Source organism: Saccostrea cucullata, unplaced genomic scaffold (assembly GCF_032062105.1).
Source record: "Saccostrea cucullata isolate Sc308-1 unplaced genomic scaffold, CSIRO_AGI_Scuc_v1 ctg271, whole genome shotgun sequence".
NCBI classification, from domain to species: domain Eukaryota; kingdom Metazoa; phylum Mollusca; class Bivalvia; order Ostreida; family Ostreidae; genus Saccostrea; species Saccostrea cuccullata.
The window spans coordinates 133,901-155,287 of record NW_026924573.1 but is presented as its reverse complement, the minus strand read 5'-3'; the positions used below and the strand labels follow the sequence as shown (position 1 = coordinate 155,287).

At 32.6% G+C, this 21,387-nt stretch overlaps 1 protein-coding gene across 1 annotated transcript; it reads right to left on the bottom strand.

Annotated features, from left to right (window-relative positions):
• Nucleotides 1-327: 327 nt before the first annotated feature.
• On the bottom strand, nucleotides 328-21,217 carry LOC134266737 (cleavage and polyadenylation specificity factor subunit 5-like). Its single transcript, XM_062748960.1, has 7 exons — nucleotides 21,076-21,217; nucleotides 18,121-18,321; nucleotides 17,746-17,809; nucleotides 17,504-17,593; nucleotides 15,453-15,528; nucleotides 15,107-15,221; nucleotides 328-931 (listed from the first exon to the last, which is right to left on the bottom strand). Exons 1-7 carry the CDS (start codon nucleotides 21,186-21,188, stop codon nucleotides 910-912), a joined length of 681 nt encoding a protein of 226 aa, XP_062604944.1. The 5' UTR covers nucleotides 21,189-21,217; the 3' UTR covers nucleotides 328-909.
• Between the last annotated feature and the right edge of the window lie 170 nt (nucleotides 21,218-21,387).

Genomic DNA, 21,387 nt, shown 5'->3' with positions numbered 1-21,387 from the left:
ATTTTTATATGCCATCATACCACCGAAAATATAGTCCCTCCTAATTTTCAAACACAGTTTACAATACCTATCTAAAGTTGTACAATTGTGATGAGGAAAGAAAAATATTATCTTTTAATTCCCTTACACCTATAAATATATAACATACATGTATAAGCAAATAAACTTTGAATAGTTTACCTAGTCAGAAACTAGAGAAGAACCCTACCTTATAAGGAAATAAAATATTTTCATCACATTCAAAAAGTTTTGTGAATTCATTTAGGTTTTAATAATATGGTAAGTCTCTTGCAGCTAGAGACAACAGAAGAGATAAAAAAAAATTGATTTGAAGTTTGAAAATGTTTAAATCTTGTGATAAAGCACGAGAGGGTTAAGGAAACTCACATAAATGTTGTGGCCAATAATAACATTTGCAACAAAGCCAAATATCCAATAAATGAAATTAACTCAAAGGATAAAAGTTATTTCTTTTGGCTCAATATGAGCTACATTTGAAAAGTTTAGCATCAACATATATAGATTATCAAATCCATATGATAGTATTAGTACTTCACACTGCAATATGAGGCATATGCTCAACTTGCTAGAATTGACATATAATGTACATAGCTGCCATTTAAATTGAAATGTATATATGATGTGATACAATCTTCTTTCGCTGAGGGCATTTCCATCAACTGAAATAAAGCAGAAGACATAAACTGATCTCTTTAATGAATTTCAAAACCAGCAATAAACATATCTATCCTTCAGTTTTGAAACATGACAACATATTGTTTGAAAATGATGAAATACATGATTGATTTTAACACTGAAACTGAAATGTTCTAAAAATAGAGTCCACACAGTCACATGACAGAAGACATGAACTTCCTGCACAGAGTTCCTTCCAACCTGGTTAAGATTTCAGTTGTAGATGAAGTTGAACCTTTAAAATAGAAAAATGTACAAATATATTAAAGCAAGCATTCAAATCATTTATTTTTCTCAGTCCATCTTTAAATTTTGTTTGTCCTAATGAGTAAAAAACAATTCTGACTCAAAACTTTTTAATAACTTCCTGTGCACAATACTTTTTAATTCATTAAAGTTTTTCCATTTCATTAGTTAATACTATTTCATCTTCATATTTGCAAGGGTTACTTTTTTGTCAGAAGAAGCAAGAAAACGTTTATTTTAAAGATGGTCTCACTATAAAAAAATTGTTCTGTTCTTCATACCAGAAAGGAAACTCATATATATATATACAGTCTTAAATAAAGTACAGCTGTAGTAAACTTTAATTATTCAAGCATTGTTTCAATGGAATCATTTGATTATAATGAAACAACATGAATATTACCACATAATGGTATCTGATTACTCAATCTACTGAGAAAAAAAGTCTTCCACGGTCAAATTAGGAAATTGCCACTTTTATCCATTCTGGAGCCATATGAGCAAATTCAACAAATTACAGCCACTTGATTAAGAATCAAATTTTACACAGCTTTGAAACAACACACCCTGATATAACACCTCTGAATGGTCCAACAGTCACTGTTTTATAGGAACAGATGGGATCCAATTTGATACAAAAAAGATAATTTGCATTAGAAAAAAAATTTCAACTCAAGCTTATTTTCTAATCAATGAATGCATGAATACTATACCGAAACGGTGTAAATTAATTATGATAACTAAACAGAGAAAACCAAAGGTTAACGTCACCAGATAAATTCTTATCAGACACTATTAGAAATAAATTTTTGTTTCCAATAACATTAAGATCTTTTTTTTCCCTGTGCACTTCAAACATCCATACCAACAACACAAAGGCTCCAATTACAGAGCCTGCAACATGCAATTAACAGCAATTAAATCATCTCCATGACCCCAGCTTGACCTTTTCCTTATAATGCATTAATATCAAATACAAACTGGGGATTTCATCAAAAGGAGCCTTGCACAACAATTCCTCTGTGCAACATTTTGATTTATCCAGAAATGAAATAGTTTACCATATTACCAGTGATGCCATTCATGGCCAGTAAAAGGGCTTTTTTGTGATGAAGTGGGATTAGATGATTGAATTATACGGTGCGACTTCAGGGACTTCCAGGCATCAGGTCCAAGAGTGTGGGGACCATCTGTGGCAGAATTGTTCCATGTTGATTCCTATTATGCTAAATGGCGTCAAAATCGCAACCTTTCTTACTCTTTTAGCGATTCTTCATTCCAATTTTTTTAAGCAAATAAATAATGCAGGAATTGTAAAAATGTATTTATTAATTTTTTTTACAAAGGTTTCTTTAAGAAATTATATAAAATATAGTTTCAAAATGTAATTATCGGCCACAGCAGCGCACATGGGGAAATGAGATGTTATTTTTTATTAGTTCAATAAAATAATTCTTAAATGATAACATGCATAAACTCATTAGTAAAATATTTTTAAAACTTGCTTTAATTTAAGTTTTAATCGTTGCCATTATGTTTCGATTTACATTATCATTTCTCATTAGATAATTGATAATTTATGGTTAAATAAAGAGTTTACAACAGGTACTCCCCATCCTGGGAGTGTGTAAGATACGAAAGGAAATCGACATGATTTTCCGGATAAGAACAACGTGATAAAAGTGCATGGTGAATAAAAAATGAAAAGTTGTTTAACAAGTAAAAATTGTTTTGAATATGCTACAGCTGCGAATGACACTTGTAAGGATTATTTTCTACATTTTGCACTGCTGCGCACCATGCAGCATTGCCTATTCTGTAGAAACCATAGGCATATTATCACGTGACAAAGATCCAAGGTATCAGCACTTGGTTCATCTTGAGAGGCCTATATCTTCATTTTGATGACATCTTATCATTAATCATTGACATAATACCATCGATTAATCCAAATGATGAGCAAATGCAATAAGATTTTTATTAAATTTTTCAAAACTAATTATTTATTTTGCTTTTAAGACAGTCTGAATTAAAAATGATCACTATTTCGGCTTTGAATATCTTGACAAGTGCTTTCCTTGCAGGGACACTTTTATAAAATTTTGCAAGTACATGTACTTTTTGAAATGCTAGATTTTGTTGGCGGCTTATTTGATGCTTTGCATCAATTTAACTTGTGCTTATTTTGTTTCAGCTTTTTCAAAGATTAGACTTCTACAAAGGGCAATTTTTGATTGATTGATTATACATTGTTTGACGCCCCTCTCAAGAATTTTTCACTCATATGGAGACGCCACCACTTGCTAGTGGAGAGCTGCAAATTTTACTTTATTCGGTAATTGAGCAGGGATATTTGCTCCTTCTGCCACACAAACTTTGATACAGCCTATATTTAAGTAATAGTTCCACGTCCCACAGTGGGATTATATGACCTAGGATCATCTCATTTCCACGCAGAATCTGAATATTTTTATGACAAAATAACCTGATTGTTTGATTTATAAAGTAGAATTTATACTAGGCTAGCTTCTTCGTGGCTTTTTGACTGGCATGTATATTTGACCATTTTTCAATAACTAACTTTACAATACAAGAGGCCCACGGGCCTTAAATTTATGCAACAACTTTTACAGTGTATTGAATTTGATTCATGTTTTAAAATGCTATATGGCATACAATTTTGAAAAAGGCACCATTGTCATCATATTTTGAAGTTGCTTAAAAGTCAACCAAGCGCATGTGTGTTTCAGCATAATATTTTGATATAATGTGTAGACATGATTTTTAAAAGGCACCCTATCAAAATTGCCTATCAAAAAATAAATAAATGTTTTATAAATACAAACTTTCAAACAATTAATTCATTTTAATATAAGCTAAAATTGTTCACAATTCTGAAATTTTGTCATCATTATTAGTAGTTCATCTGCTTCATACCTAGAGACAGAGAAAAAAAAATTCAAAGATTTAATGTATTTTCACTATATACTGTAAATCACTTTTTATTCGGACTAGTTTGTAATTACGTCATAAAAAAAAAATTGTGAATACAGTGCTTTATAGACAATAACCACAATTCATGAAAATTTTGTGTTAATTTATATTTCTCATACAATTTATTGAATTCCCCACCCTAACACCAGAACATTGGGGCCATAAAATTCATAATTTTAGAAGTTTTCATAACTATGTACTTAGTACTTAGTTTATTTAATTCCCAGGAGCAGAGAAGATTTTCAATATACATGTATTTACTATCTAATTTGCCCCGTCCTACACCAGAACCCTCAGGGCCATTGAAAATTCACAATTTTGGGAGGCACTCTTTCATCATAACTATGCACAGCTAGTTTATTTAATACCACTCGGTTTATACAGCCTCATCCAAAGGACCGGTCTCCACGTCCCACAGTGGGATTCAAACCCATGACTTAGGATCATCTCCTTATTTCCACGTTCTAGAATCTAGAACAGCAATTTTTGACAAACATGACAAAATAACCTGATTGTTTGATTTATAAAGTAGAACTTATATTAGGAGCAGAGTAGAAGATTTTCAAAGAAATAATGCATTTTCACTATATACTATTTGCCCCATTTTTCAATAATTAAATTTTAGTAGAGGACTCAATGCTTTACAATAAAATAGTTTGACTTTGTCCAGATAAAGAAGTAAAATTGTTAATTTTAGATAACAGGGATAAAATTCTATTTCAATCAAAAAGTTTGTGCAAATTTGGTGGCATTGGTTCCAGGAGAATTTGAAAATGTTCAAATGTTAAAACACAAATTAAGTCACCTGAATTCATGCAAATTATATTATTAAACATAAAATTGTAATCAAGTTTATTTCAATCAAAAAGTTTCAGTGGCATTGGTAGGAGAATTTCGGTTCTCTCACAAATTAAGATCAATTCATGCAAATAATGTTATTCATTGTAATCAGTTTCGTTTGTTCTCAGGTTTTTCCCATCCAAAGGGATTTTAACTTCTTTAAGAAGCAATTTATTTAAATTGCTAGATTGTCATTTAGAGAATCATTTGTAAAAATTTAACCTCTGCTCAAAGAGATAAAATTTATTCAAAACCAAAATTGAGTAGGATTTTGCTTCCTCCTGGAACACTCCTAAATTAATGTAAATTAGAGGAGAGAAAATTTAATTTCTTCATCAATCCCATTAAAATACATTTTCTGTTACTTCTACCGAATTTAGCCACAAATCAAGCACACAAACTAGAATTAATAATTCATCCCATTATCTCCATCAAACACTACATGTGAGGGGAGCACATTGTTACTTAAAGCAATAATTACGCAAGTCCGAACTTCGTGAGGCTTCGATTATGTCAATTTTCATTTCCAATTTTATTTCAACACATGTAAAACTGTTGACTTCTGGATTTAGTATTCTCATTTACACGGCCTTAAATCAAGTCAAACAACTTCCTTGGGCCCAGATCCTGGTAAGTTTGAATTTACAGTGATTGGCCTATATGGTGTGTGTTTCTAATGTTATCATTAAATGGTTCACCCATCAGTGGGAGAAAACTATTAAATCCATTAAAATGCACAGCAATAAATAGAGATTTATGGCTTTATTTCCAAGAGGTTAGAAAAGTAGTCTCATCATTGCAAGGTTTATGTCCCTTTATCCTGATGTAACACTAGTAAATTAAACAAAAGACATTTTTTACTGCATATTACCACACTTTGCAAGCAGCAAGTTTTTACCATTTTAAATTGAACTTGGCATGAAATGAATTTCAACTTAGCTAATATGCTTTAAACTTAAAATTTATAAACGCCATTGTGAACATATGGATAAAGTGGAAATATTTTCAAAGATGTAACTTCTCTAAAATAATTAAAAAATTACTTCTCTTAAATGCACTAGATTGCAAGTATGAAAATTATTTTGCTCACATTTTATTTTCATCTTCTCTATAGGCAAATGTTTTTGCTTTTAAACTGCAGGTAGAAGCACTATTCACTGAACGTCCATTGATATGAACTCTCACCTTTTTTGCAGGTGGTACCCTAAAATAACCCCTGTGTTGGAACCCTGTAAGGACAAAACTCACTGACCACTGCTTTGGTCACTATAGAAACAGGTGTCTACCCTGAACTGACCCCTCACTGACCAGGTCCAGATACAACAGGTGAGACCTGAAATGACCCACCACTGACCACTGGTCATCTGTTGGCTTTCAATGCTAGAAACAAACTCATTGTGCACCAAAATAGAAGCAAAGCTAGTAGTTACAGTGTTCCTTGATTCCACATAAATTCAAATTTCCACCATTGTTCAAACTTTTCAACTAACACAAAATCACACTCTGCTCAAAATTTAATTAAGAAATAATCCTTCATTCCAATTGGAGAAATTTTGCCATGATTTAAAATTTGAATAGAAACTGTCATTTACTAAGCAATGCCCAAACACAAAAATGACATTTTTTTTAAAGAACTGATACATGTTGCCAATGGTTCTTAATTTGTTAATGTTTTCAGAGACTTTCAAGATTTTGTTTCTCTTATAACTACATGAATATCCCCCCTCCATGACAAGACTTCGATTATTGTTTATAGATAAAACAATAGTAAAGATGTGAAACTGAACATAACAGGTATACATATGGTTTACAACATCTCATTAGTTCTTTATTCTTTCCAATTCCATTCTTTTACAATATGAAGCAAATACCAATGAAAGTATCTTTCTCCAAAGTAAATGGCATCTATGGAGCATGCTTTTAATCTATTAAACAAGACAAAATCTAAGATTAAATCTGACATTATTCAAAGCATCACTCAGCGCTTGCACACACTGGTCAGTTAGAGCAAGACGTCCTAAGATGAACTGTTGACCAGTGGTCAACATGTGAACTTGCACATCTGCTGTCCACTGGGTGAAGAAGGGTGCATACCCCTATTGTTTTCCATTGACCTTTCACCTGGTGCAACTTTTGCTGGTCAGTTCAGGACAACTGACCAGTGCTCTTCAGACAGCAGTCAAGAATGAATTGTCAGAGGACGATCGGTCATAATGAGCATGCATACAAACACCTTCCTTGTTGAAAAACACAGGATTTGCAAGAATCTTTGATTTTAGAGTGTGTTTTCAAGATGCTTCTTACTAATAAGAGCAAAAAAATTATCATTCCATCCCACCCCATCATGTTGGAAATTATTTTCTACCAAAATTGAAATCAGTACCAAGTAATCTTAAAATTTAAATAAAAAGGTCATTTGTAACAGGAAATAGCCTATAACAGATTTTCAGTAACCTTATTACGAAAAATGGACATTTTCATCAAGTAGGAGATAATTTTAAGGATTCTGAGTCTGTGGCTAATTTTCTCCTTCTTAAAGAAGCCAGGTCAAAATGGTCTTGGAGATGTGCAGATAATTTACTCAACAGTTGATACCTGTAATTATAAACCTCTCTGAACTGAATGCATCAGTGGATTGAGTCTGATCCCAGAACGTGTAACCTGGGTCAAAATGTCAGCCTCACGCACAGGACATTTATAAATCTTACCACTTTGATAGAGTGAGGTAAACATAGTGATTACCATGATTACTGTCCGCAAGACAAATTCATCTGGATATAGAATTAAATGGAAGGTCACTTCTTATTATAATTAATTACCATATAACTTGTGTGACCATTACTAACATTGCTTTCTGTCTTTGTATTAAACATATGTTGTAAATTTTTCTGCATTTTGTTTCAAATATAATTTCAACTTGCTCCACTAACAATCTTTTTTTTTCTTATAAAAAAAAATCTGTTTGGTAATTAAGTGAGACAAGATAGATATTTGATTTATTAATTGTTGTCCAAAAACTTGTGATTCTTACCCATAACCATTAACTGTTAAAGACAAACCACTTGGCTTTCATAGATCATGTAGATATGTATTAACTGATTCATTATCAGAACATCAACTAACTATAGATTCTATGCAGAATTTAAGTAATAAAGCTTGACATTCATTAATTACATATACAGTTTAACTTTGCTATCTTGACCACCAGTATTGTGAGTATCTTGGTTATGTTGAAATAATTAGGAAGTCCCAAAACCTTGGTCTTTATGAATATATTGAATTCTCTGAAATCTCTTTTTCCCCCAGGCCCCATGGAATTCCAGATTAGTGAAGTGTGACTGTATGGCAATAAAATTTACGAAATCAGATGTGTGTAATATTATTCCATAAAATGATCAAAATGATGAGTTATTATTTGAGATTAACCATAACAAAGCAAATTTAACAGTAGCCCCCCTAGAACCCCTGTATAAAGAAAAGGAAAGCCTTGGTTTTAATTCAGACTGACAGAGGTTTAGCTGTAACAAAGGAGCTGTGAGGAAGAAGGAGAAATTATCAATTGTCACCAAATGACTCGTCTTTGTTAGGGGATGACAAAGATGTCTTAATAACAGGTTGGTAGCTCAACAGAAAAGAAACGGGGCCATCTAAAGGGTCTTCTACAAAAGCAATGTCTTTATTTTATAAAGATTTTTTTTTTTTATTTTCTTTTTTCTGAATATAAATGACCATCTTGTTATTTGTGATTTTCTTTTACATATACTGTAAATCACGTTCACTGAGAAATTGCTGACAATGAGCTCGCGAAAATATCTTGTTATTTGTGATTATATAGAGGAAAAACAACAATTTGGAAATTATGTCAATAAAAAGTGACAATTGTAACATACACCTTGTAAGTATCAAAAAATTTGAAAATAAATGTTTTAAGCTTTCTAACCAGCTTCAAAATATTCTTAGTTTTTAATCAAGTGTATCTAGTTCAAACCATAATACCATATGATTCATTTCTTTAGATACAAAATTACCATTCTAATTTAAACACATATACTTTATTATATAAAAGTTATTCTATTAATTATATATAAAAGTCATTCCCGAAACATTTCATATATGCTATTTGCAGAATGCATATTTCAGTACATAATATCAACTGAGATGCAACACGTGCCACTTTCTCATTTGTCAATACACCTCGCACCAATCCAATCTATTGATCCTGGTATAATATTACCTGTTCAGCCACAGGTATCATAACAATTACCTGAGCATGCTCAGGTATTCACCAACTGTCATTATCCGGTAATCAGCAACCAAGGCTAATGTGAGGCAATCATTTAATATCTGTCTGCCCTATTTACATAAAGGATGCAATGAGTACAATAGAGAAAGGGCCCAAGATATTAGACTGCAATAGGATTAGAAATCAAAGTTAAGAAGATATTATCACATGTAATTTTTTTATAGTATGGTGTAACAGTAGTACATATGCCATTTAAAAATAAGGGCAGCCATTTATTAAGATTGACATTAAAAAAAAAACAAGTATACAACTGAACAAATGCTAAATTAGCAGAAACTTTCTTCATCTGAGTACACTATGAATATGTTCAATTGTTCATTGCAAACTCATTGAGATGTACACTGTAGGAAAATTTAGGTACGTTTATGACAAACATTTGTCATAACAATAAAATTTCAAACAATTTCAATTTTTAACTGCATTCCTATATACCTCATTAAGTTACTGGATTCATATTGCATTAAGTTAAAAATACATCAATATCTGTCTTATCCAGTATGTCAATTCCCCATCTCCCCCAACCCAACCCACCTAAAGACAAACAAACACACAATTTGAGAGCAAGACCCAAGCCAACAAGTACTTTCACCTGGGTTAAACAAGGAAAATCATCCACAGGTACAGGCCATCAACCTGTTCAATAACAAATACATGAATTATAATAAGGGAATACCTGAAGCTGACATTGGAATGCGCTGCAGGTGTTATCTAACCCTGGAAATTATGTATCTAATAACTCACATAAAACCCAGTCCTGCACGGAGATGGACTAAGGAAACCCCGATAAAAAGACATCCAATTATCTTAATCAAGAAGACTGGTGTATCAATTCTTAATTAAGGAAAATGATTCATAATCTTCACACCCCTAAAAATGCTATATGATGCTCAGAATGACTTCAGCCAAAAGAAAAAAAAAAAACTTTTCTGATTTGCATACAAAGGAAATTATCTGCAAAATGATTTGTTGAAATTTATGGGGTATTGTGTCTTTTGACAATGCTCAGCTGTTAAGACAAATACCCAAAGATGGTTGACTCACTCTGAATTGGGATTTTGTTTCTTAGAAAAATCACTTTAGCTCAGAGGGCAAGACATTTTATGATGGCTTCATTTTAATTATTCTTGTAATCCGATCCATCCCGGAGTTTGGAATTCTAAAATGAGGGATGAGCAATTAAAAGACAGAAAAATATTCCTGGGTAACTTTTTCCTCTCTTTTGGCCTGCTTTGTTCAAAATAGTCCTATATATGACCCTTCTGAGGAACAATCAAGAACATCTGCAATTTTACAATCATTTTCTTTTGAACATGCATTAGTAACTTTTTTCTTTGTTCATTACAAAAATTGAAATTGGTTATTACTTTAAACAAAAAAATTATGCCTTATTTTTTTCTGTAAGGAAAAACCCAACCAAATCCTACAGCATCCATCATTGGCAATTACATTACAGCATTAATGATGCAAAGAATTAACAGTTAAATGTTTTCTTTAAAATACTACTCGTAATTTATTTGAAATAAAATTCATGTTCTTTATAATTACCTAACCACTAAATGAGAGATAATGAAAAAATCAATAAGAACATATATTCTAGTTTTAGGGTAAAATTTCATGAAACAATATTAATGCATATTCTTAATTACTGATGCAACTTGGAGGAGCGAATTTTAACAAAGAACTCTTTTTTCTCCCCCACTGAGCAGTAAAGAAACCCAGAAATTTCCGGGCTGAACTATTTATTGCCAGATGGGTACGTAATGACTCAGAACTGTTAAGCCATGTGAAATGTTACCATATCTTTTCACTGTATGCAGATGAGCTATAATTCCTTCATTATGCCTCGCCCTTGTCAGCTCGGGGAGACTGCACAAAGACTTGTTTCTCTCATAATTATCGAAATCAGCACACACTCACTAATTTAGAAAAATGAGAATGGTCTGTCACTTTCATTCCTGGCAATGGACTGAGAGTGCCAGAGAAAAAAAAAACGTTAAAGAAGGCGTGAGTCACAAGAGTGAGAAAAGGACCAGGGGGTCATAATCATTGGGGCCGAAGGAATCTAGCATTTCCTTGATTCACAACAAAAATGACTCTAATTAATGATTCTATACATTTTTTTTTACCTCCAGGAGTCATATTTAAGGGGTCTTTTGTAAATAGATCTGTGAATGTAAGAATCCCAGGAAATTCGACTTCGGATGACTGCATATTGAATTGAATGCTCCAGACATGAAAAAATTGCAATTAAAAATAAGAGATCTTTATCAGATCATGTTATCAAACTTTTTATACCCATGACAAGTACAAAAGCATGATCACAATTTAGAATATAACTCATCAATATATTTAGAAAGACAATGTAAACTTAAGGTGTTGTTTATGCTTGAAATTAGATTTTATTTGATCTTTTGAAATTAAGACAATATTTTTATCTACAACAGACTCATTTGAAGGAATTCCAAGCTTTCCACATAAAACTCTTAAAAAACATCACTAATTTACTGTAGATTTCTTGTCATCTCTTCCACCTATTACCTGACATGATCGTTTCACAAAGAAAACTGGGGGAGGCCAAAATGAACTTGGATTAAAGGTCAAAACAAGCCCTTGGTCATATTGCAATTTTTGCATCAATAAACAACCATTTGAGAGTTAGAGACAGGAGAATATGTATATTTTTTTTTACCAGTGACCTAGCTGAACTACTTTGAGGCAAGATTACTACTGTAAACCAACAGGTACTTTATTTGAGATAAGTGCATTTCTAATGTTTTTCATTGCCTGATACGGTGATACAGCTAGGAATTAAAACTTTCTCCCCAAATGAAAAACATTTACCCCCCTAATTGTAACCTTGAACTTCATGAAATGACCTTAGATGAAGGTCATAATGCATTGTTGAGTCATAAGTAATACATATATGTATTTGTAAACGGTATGTACCTGGAGAATTTCTCATGAGGAAATTGTACAGCAGATATATGATTTTAAAATTATTTCATCAGTGACCTTAAATTTCCTAAAATTATTCTGGGTAAAGGACACAACATAGTCTCATGTCATAAACAACTGATTTTTCAAATGATTCTCCACTACAAAGTTATACGAGTGACATGACTGCACAGAAACACGAAGCAGTGTTTGAAATAACCGTGTGCCCGACCACCCAAGACGCACAAATTTTGTCAAGGGATGAACAGATTTGCATAAATTGATGCCTGTCTGAACGTATAAAAATTTTCCATAAAGTTAAATTCAGACATTTGATAAAACTCTCTCAAATCAACTAATATTACTGGTTGCAAAGTGTAACGAGCAAATGGGTAGAATTCATCAGCCTATAGGTCAGGGATCGAATATATTGTGAGCTGGCCTCATTCAAATTATTGCTAAAATGAACTTATAAAAGACATTTATTTTTTTCGGGCTTTTTTATTTTTTGTACATTTTTGGCAGGGCGGACAACTTTTGCTAGCAATCAGCCCTGCATGTCCAGCAAATTTTACAGTGAGTTTCAAACACTGCACAAAGATTGACAAAGTGATTCCTATGTACACTCCACCCAATCTCTGTGTACCAGAGGGGCATGATAATTAAGGTTCTATCCAATACCTTAAACATTTTAAATAAAATTAAGATGCAGAGCCTACATTATTCATAACATTGTTGAAAATTGTTGCCTGCCTGGTGCAGTAGTGAGAGGATTTGCTAGAGTCATGTAATGAAAAGTTGATTGTTATTTTAAGATTTGGATACCAGTCCTTCGAATGAGACAGTGAGACTATAAATCAAAGACTTGTGTTGCAGAAGATGCTGGTACAAAAGCCAATCAGTCATAGCTCAAAGACCTTATATGCTGAGTATAAGTCTCAATTTGCAGCCCTCCTCAGGCAAGTACACATGTAAGTGGCTTCTAAAAATGAGTAAAAATTTCAAATTACGTTTAAATAGAAAATTACCATTATTGACAAAACAACGCACCTGACAAAATTCAGATTATATTAATTTTTTCCTTGTTTTAGCCCAACCCTCAGAAGAACATGGATTATAGAATTCCCAACTTTTGTTTCTCTTTTTAACTAAAGAGACATTATCCAAAATTGCTTGAAATTGGTTCAGCTGATTCAGAGAATTTGAAAATGTTTGGAAGTTTACAACCAACACACAATTCATAATATGCTGGACAAAAATAGGCAGCAATGGGTTAGATTACTGAGAGAGTATTCAGAGGTTCTAAACTTTCACCATTCACAAGTTTGACTGAAATCTAAACATAACAGATCTTGATTTTCACAACTTCTTCTTTTTTAGAAGCCCAGGCAGCACAATTCATCAACGTCTTAAATCAATTACATGAACTAGTTCAGCTGTATAAGAATTATAACCCTGACCTCTATCCGACACATTTGTTATTTAAAGAATATTGCACTCTCTATTTACCGGTACACATATTTCTTATCCATTTTATTAAATTTCTTTTTAAATCTTAAAAGTAATTTTAGCGATTTTAAAAAGCTCACTAAAGAAGCTATAAAAAATAAAACGCAATTATTTCTTAGCGATATCCAATTTTAGTGATCTTAGCACCCTCGCTAATAATGCCAAAATTAAATCCTCGCTAAAAATTCTACTTATACGGTATTTTATTACAATATACTAAAGTAAACCTCCCACAGGCTGATTGATCGCTAATCTACGATGGCTGATAGCAGCCGTCAATTTATGCCTATGCTATGAGTGTAATGTGTACAGCGTTTTCAAGGAAAACTCGATGACAAGTTGTACACCTAAGAACTTAAAGTGTACTAAATGTACAGTGCCATTGTAAAATTCCATGTACATTTTACACAAACTTTTGAATGGCATTATCAACTTTAAAATACCTTAACAACATTTTTCACTTCTGTACCTTGATCTTATAAATACTGGACTGACCCAATTATAAAGCCGTTCCCTAATATTCAATTAATAGTAAAATTTTTATTATGGAAATCCCTATGATAATGGTCTCGACATGTATGTTGACAGTTAAATAGAAACAGAAAGCTGAGTATTCATTTAATTACTCAAAAAAATAAAAAAAAATTATTTGTGTTGCCCCTACATCTTGCAGGGGCAACACAAGAAACGCTTGTGATTCAATTTCTTAGATGTAGAGTGTACAAAACTTTTCCCTACAATTTACACACATAACGTTGGTGTAAAGTGTACATGGAATTTCCAATGACACTGTAGACTTTTTGTTTTAGGTGTATTTTGTCATTGAGTTTTCACTGAAAACGCTGTAATGTTACACACAAAACATAAGTGCTAATTGATGGCCGCTAGTTTTTATTTTGAGTAAGCTATTTTTTACAATCAGTGAAGATTTTTTTTTTTTTTAAATGGTAATGTTTTTATGTCACATTGAAGCTGACATTATTTCTGCATGTTTCATATTTTGCAAATTAATAAAGGTTGCAGAAAAATTGATCATCATGAAAAAAAATGGATATACGGTAGCAGTCGATTTAGAGTTCTGATCAAAAAAAGAAAAACCAAACATTTTTGAGGGAAGACTTATTAACATGTACATACCCTGCATATGATTAATATATTTCATCTTTTTGTACATACACTACATATAACTGAAGTACTTCAATGTATTATTATATAATATAAGATGAATCTTCATCCTGATTAAAACTAAGAGATGAATGAAGAGACAAAGAAATGAATTTGTTTTCAGGCACAAGAAAAATAACTCTTGTAAACTATTGATGATGTTCAACCAAAAAAGGGGAGACAACTTTTATTGAACCTGTAAATTTTTCCGAAAAGAGCTCTGACTGTGACAGATAACACAGAAACAATATCAGATCCAAACATCACAGAAACATAGAAAAACTAACATTAGAATTACATAGGAACCATTCAACCTACAAGATACTCCATTTATATATGAAAAAAAGTACATTTTCCTCTAAGTTTTAAGACATAAGACTCAACTATTAACAGTCAGACTGAACAAAAGAGAGTACTCACCGACTAAGAGCTTGTGGTAAACTCGAGATTATCGGTCCATAACCTGCACTGTTATCATAGAGTTCAAATAAGGGAGCTGCTACCAGTTTGTAATTTCTTGGGACTGCAAATAATGCTGCAAATAAAAGAATTTTTTCATCTCCTCTCCTAACTACCAGCATGTAAGTCTCCATGTCATGCAATAAAAAATCATTGATCTACTGTTATAAACATAAAATCATACATCCCTACTATATAAATGTAGATTATTTTTTAGCAAAGTGTAACAATATCCATCAACTGACATTCATCAAATGTCTATGAAATAAACAATTTACATGTAGATATTGAGCTTCACAAACATTACCTTTTTCTGGGAGTTGAACAAGAAAAAGTCTTTTGTGTTCCTTTGGTTTGGTTATATGTGCTGGGATGTATGGATACTAAAACAACATAAAAATATACATGTAAAAAAAATATTAACTCATTGCAATAAAGTTATTAAATAATCTTTATTAATAACCAAAAGGTAAGCTTATGCAATAGATTTCAAAAGTCATAAAATTCTGGATCTGAATGAAACCCTCTTGGTATCTTAAGTTTATGTTGGTATTATCATACCCTTTTCCAGATAATATCTTTATCTTTTTTCAAATAAATAAACAAGAATTTGGTGCTCTCTGGTGATTATTGAAAAATATACAGCATTTTTATTTTGATAAAACTTGCTTCACGGAGCATGCTACATTTTGGCACGTTTACATCACAAGGACTCTTTATTAAAATTAAGAATTGCACAATTGTAGCGCAAAGAGATTTATGATATTTTACCTGCCCCTTAAGTACGCAGGAAACGTCATTGCGAGAAATTTTGAACTAAATTGGATGGTATATGACTGTTTTATAGCCGTTTATAAATGATCAACGCGTAAAAAGACAGCCAAAAATCGGAACGTCATTGAGCGTCATGGAGCACTGCACTACGTGAAAAATATGTGTGCAGACAGGAAAATGTCTAAAAAGAGATTAAAATGTTCAAGATGCTGACGGGAATTTCCTACACATACAAAGAACAAGTTTTCAAATGGTTATAGCTTCATAAGAATGGAAGAAGGGACATTTTGAATGATTAACTCCATTGATACAGTGGACCTGATATCATAGGATCTCTACAGGACGATTTTTCATCGGAACGAAATTTTTAAATGTTATTTTGTCTTGTTTAACTGGTGATTTATCCGGATACATGTAAATTGGCTTGAAGGGATATCTGTATATCAATACCCCCTTATGGCATGGACGTTGCGTTGCGCCTATATGGTTTTGCATAGTTTCCATACCTGATCGATTAACTGCATAGACTTTTTTTTTCATTCTTTAAGATCTCAATATACGAATCAGTACAAAAGACAATATAGTAGAAAAGTAACATGTGGAAAATAATTTATAAATATAACTGTGATGGTTTTAATTTTACCCATGACCCCATGTAAAAATAGTTGTAAAATTTCAAGATTTTATTATATAGACCTGATTTTTTACATACCAATAAACAAAATGTAGGAATTCATTCAGACATAGGTCATACTTCACAGTACGCAATAGAAGTATTTTAAAAAAAAAAACAAAACTTTATACTATATATATTAAATCTTCACCCGAGAACATACTAAGGCAAAATGGGAATGCTTAATTTTACAGTTAAGGCGAGATGGGAACAAACCCTTTAAACCTGTGAAGGTACTGTAAATTGGCAAATAATTGCGATGGTTTTAATTTTACTATGTTCGCGATTTATCAGTTTTCCGTGAAATTAAACCCATCGTGAATGCTAACATTAGTTTTATAAAACGTTTTAATGCTTATACAAACTTTGAATTAATTTCCTGCAGCCTGAAAATAAAACGATCGTGATTTGTACTTTTTTAGAAATCATGAAATTTTAACACAGTGGAACAAGAGATGTTTGTTAAACACTTATGCCCCACTCCCCCCATATTGGAATTTTTTCTAAGTCCAAGGGGCATAACTCTGTCAAAAATGGCATGATCTTATTCAAAACAGAGCTTGACCTAGATATTTATCTGATATATCTGTATACCAAATTTCATTTCAGTATTTGCAATGGTTGAGAAGAAAATGAACGGAAACTAAGTGGACCGACAGACAGCAGCAAAGCAATATGCCCTCCCTTCTTCAATGGGGGTCATAATCAAAACGACTTATAGTATTTTTATACCAGAGGAGAAATCTCTATACCTGTAGAGTTTCTCTATACCTGTAGAGTATCTTTATACCTGTAGGAGTATCTTTATACCTGTAGGAGTATCTTTATACCAGTGAGGGAATCTCTATACCTGTAGAGTATCACTAAAGGCGAGGGTATCTTTATACCTATAATAGCTGTATTTTTTTTACCTGTGGGGGTTCAAAGTTTGGCCTCCACCAGTTCCCTATTGTGTCCTCTACCACCCATTCCATTGTACCACCATCTTGTCTTCCTAGTGTCTGAAATCATTTAACACAGATAATTATACTGACAACAGATAATAAGTGTTAAAAATGAAGATAATTCAATGTTTAAATGAAAACACATGTATAAATGTATAGCTACATTGATTTTTTTCAATGTGTGTGAATATAAAGGTGACAACATGTACCTCTGTGAGTAATCTTTTCAATCCTTCCACCTGATCTTCTCCTGAATTTAATTCTCCTCCTGGTCTGAAAATTTAATATGAAAGCATAGATAAAATTATGTACACATGTTTATTAAAGAAACTTCCTGGTACACATAGCAACAAGCTAAATTTTCAGTATTCCTAAAACTACTTTTTCCAATATAAATTGATTTTTCCCTCTGATCTCTAGTTGTGATTTGGTTGCTCTTTAATTTTAAACTATACCTGAGGAATAATAAAAATCTTTCAGTCTTTCATAGTGAATTTTTCTTGAATACTATATTTTCAACATTTCATGCTCTTCGCTTTGATTTGAAAAAAAAAAGCTTTATCCTGAACATATTAAATCTTTACAATTTGAAAAATGTTGTTCCCAGCTGTAGAAGAAGGACATGAGGTAGACCATGTTCATGGACAATCAGCACCCCCTCCACAGAACGCCTCATTCCAATCTTCTCAAACTCATCTCTCATTCGCTGAAATCTAGCAGGCACTGAGCTGTCCTTCTCATATAATGGCTCTTTAGTTCCAAATGTGTAGTTTGTCAATGGGTATCTAAAAATGATTAATAATCAGTATACACTCTTAACTTTCTTTTCTTGATTCTTATTGTTTTAATCAAAGGACACCAAAAATAACTAGAGGTACTGTGAGCAATGAGCTCACTAAATGATACCCCCACCTCCCATAATGTACATGTTTTGCTATTGTTTTACGGTAATGTGTAAAGAGGAATAACTCATCCTATCAAATGTTATCCAGAAGCTTCTATATGTGACGTCATAGGATATAAATATAGAATATAATGGCAATGTCCATGTTTTGCCATGGGAAACCTAAAATATGTGTCGAATAAAAAAGTAAAATAAGAGGTGCACAATGGCAATATGTAATAAAGATTCTGTGAAAGTTTCATTAAATTTCACTCAGTAGTATAAGAGGAGTTGCGGATAAGAGATGGGTACCCAAAAGCAAAAGGACGGACGGAAATACCGATTACTATATACCCTCCCACTTTTCAAGCAGGGGGTATAATAAACCATACAAACAAAACTAGAGGTACTGTGAGCAATGAGCTCACTAAATGATACCCCCCGCCTCCCATAATGTCCATGTGTTGCTATATATTGTTTTGAGGTAATGTGTAAAGAGGAATAACTCGTCCTTATGTTATCCAGAAGCTTCTATATGTGACGTCATAGGTAAACATATAATGACAATGTCCATGTTTTGCTATGGGAAACCTAAAATACGTATCGAATAGAAAAGTAAAATAGGAGGTGGACAATGGCAATATGTAATAAAGACACTGTGAAAGTTTCATTAAATTTCACTCAGTAGTATAAGAGGAGTTGCAGATAAGAGATAAAACGTAACAGACGGACGGAAATCCCGATTACTATATACCTTCCCACTTTTCAAGCGGGGGGTATGAAAATATACCAGTAATATAAAAGGCAAAACTAGATCCTTATGAAGACATTATGCTGATTTATAACAAATCAATTTTCTTGTTGACAATAATTACCAGGTATCCTCTTTTTTTTTTAAATTCATTTAAGAATTTATTGTGTGATTAAAATCAACTGCTTTATGAAATATGTGGAAAAATTTGTATGCAATAAGCATATATAATTAAAAGTTTACGATTTCGATTGATCATAGGAATTGGAAATACATGTATCTACAAAAATTTTGGATGAAAAACCCTTTTCAGGGGTTGGCTCCTCAATTTTATGTAAAGGAGAACTTTGTGTATGAATTAAACCTTTGTTTCAAAAACAGGAAAACCTTGTGTAAGAGTTGATTTCAGTTTTGTATTCGAGTTGGCTCTTTGTGAAGGATTCATTTGTGTATGAGCTGGGTGTGTACGAGTTGACTGGAAGCCATATCAAGCAATATAGCTAGTGCAATCTATAAAGCTATTAATGAAGAGATTGTGACCAATAATAATAATCTTTTTCAATAATAGGCATTATGTAATGTACATGAACAGGACGAAGCTTTTCATTTATAGTGAGCGCAGATAGCAGATTTTATTCAGACAAGCAACCATTTATTTTGTCAGTTTCGTTTTATGTACTGATGTATTAAAATTTTGAATTAGATAAATTTTGGTTCAGTTTGGTTCTCAAGCAAAATCAATTCTAATCTTCTATTTTATACTGTACATGTACACGTATCAAGCACTGTGAATGACTTCTCAGATGCTCAAACTTCATGTGGGGGTTTGACGAGCCCAATTTAAATTAAAACTGAGTATATGCGCTCTCCCTTACGATCGCACTGTCTGCATATTATTTTGTAATGGTTTAGGCCATGGATTTCAGCCTGGATAGCTCAAATGGTAGAGCACATGACTGGAGATGCCAGGGCCCGGGTCCGATTCCCAGGTCCAGCCTTTCCTTTCCTGTTACAGTTTGTTATCATTTGAAAAAATCGCCTGAAAGATACACCTTTGTGATATCTTACATATAACTGAACTATTTCGATGGGGTTATGTTTAGGACATTTTTCGGCTGTCACTGGCGTGCCTTTGGGGAGGAAATGCCAAGCCCAGCACACTCTCAGTGTACGAAGTTGGTAGATAAACAGGTCCAGTACAATCAGTACATTTAGCTACGTAGGTAGAATTACCTACGTAGCTTTATTTACCTACCTCAGGTAGCTTGATTTAGCTACCAAATGAATTTATTTCTATAAAAAAGCATTTTTCTCAGGATGTGCAAAAACTATCATTTTGATGCAGTGATCATTTTCAACTTTGAACTCATCTGAAAACAATTCATGAAAAATTCCCTCTTGAAGAAATGTCTTTTTCTGCGCAATTGCAATCAAAGTTTTGAAAGTTTTGGGGCTATGTATGACAGTTAGAGCAGTTACTCCTTGAATGAAATGACAAAGAAGTCCAGTTACGGTTAACACGACAATAGGTCGGTAATTATTCAGCACAATGTGAAGTAATCATACTCAGTCATGCCTCATCGCACGTACAGCTAACCAAATAATGGAAATGCATGTTTTGCTCTAAATTGACCAAACACAGCGATGTTTAAACTATCTCTGCTTTGGAATGTTTTTTAAAGTCTCCCTAGTATAAATATCAATAGTCATTTAACTGCGATTTTTTGTCTCTTTTCCATAAAAAGAAAAGTTACATTGAAATAGCTAAATAAAGCTACCTGAGGTAGGTAAATAAAGCTACGTAGGTAATTCTACCTACGTAGCTAAATGTACTGATTGTACTGGACCTGATAAACAAACGGAGCGATGCATTCAAGTAGTGCAACATTTTTTACATATACGTACAGATGGATGGGCCGATCTAAAGTTGGAGAAGGGTTTGTGATGCCATATTTTGCTGCATACGATACTGGATTTGCTCCTTTTGGCCAGCCAGTGGTCCTCCCGTGTGTAGTCATTGTCCCGCTAATGATCTGCGTTTACATGGCGCTTGTAATAAAGTGCCTAAAACTAAAATCCGCATGTGCTAAAAGCACATTCCGGATATATTTTCTCTTGAATATTGCCATTTTAATGATATATGTTATATAAACATGCATTTCTTTTTAATATTTCTTTCTTTTTTTGCTTGTAAAGAAGATTCAAATTTTTACAATT

Excerpts from the sequence above, each read along its gene's own strand:
- LOC134266737 (XM_062748960.1), bottom strand. The coding sequence starts at position 21,188 with ATGACTACACACGGGAGGACCACTGGCTGGCCAAAAGGAGCAAATCCA. Across the intron at positions 18,322-21,075 it reads TTAGATCGGCCCATCCATCT|ATACCCATTGACAAACTACA; the intron begins GTACGTATATGT and ends AATCATTTTTAG. Across the intron at positions 15,222-15,452 it reads TGTTCAACTCCCAGAAAAAG|CATTATTTGCAGTCCCAAGA; the intron begins GTAATGTTTGTG and ends TTTTATTTGCAG.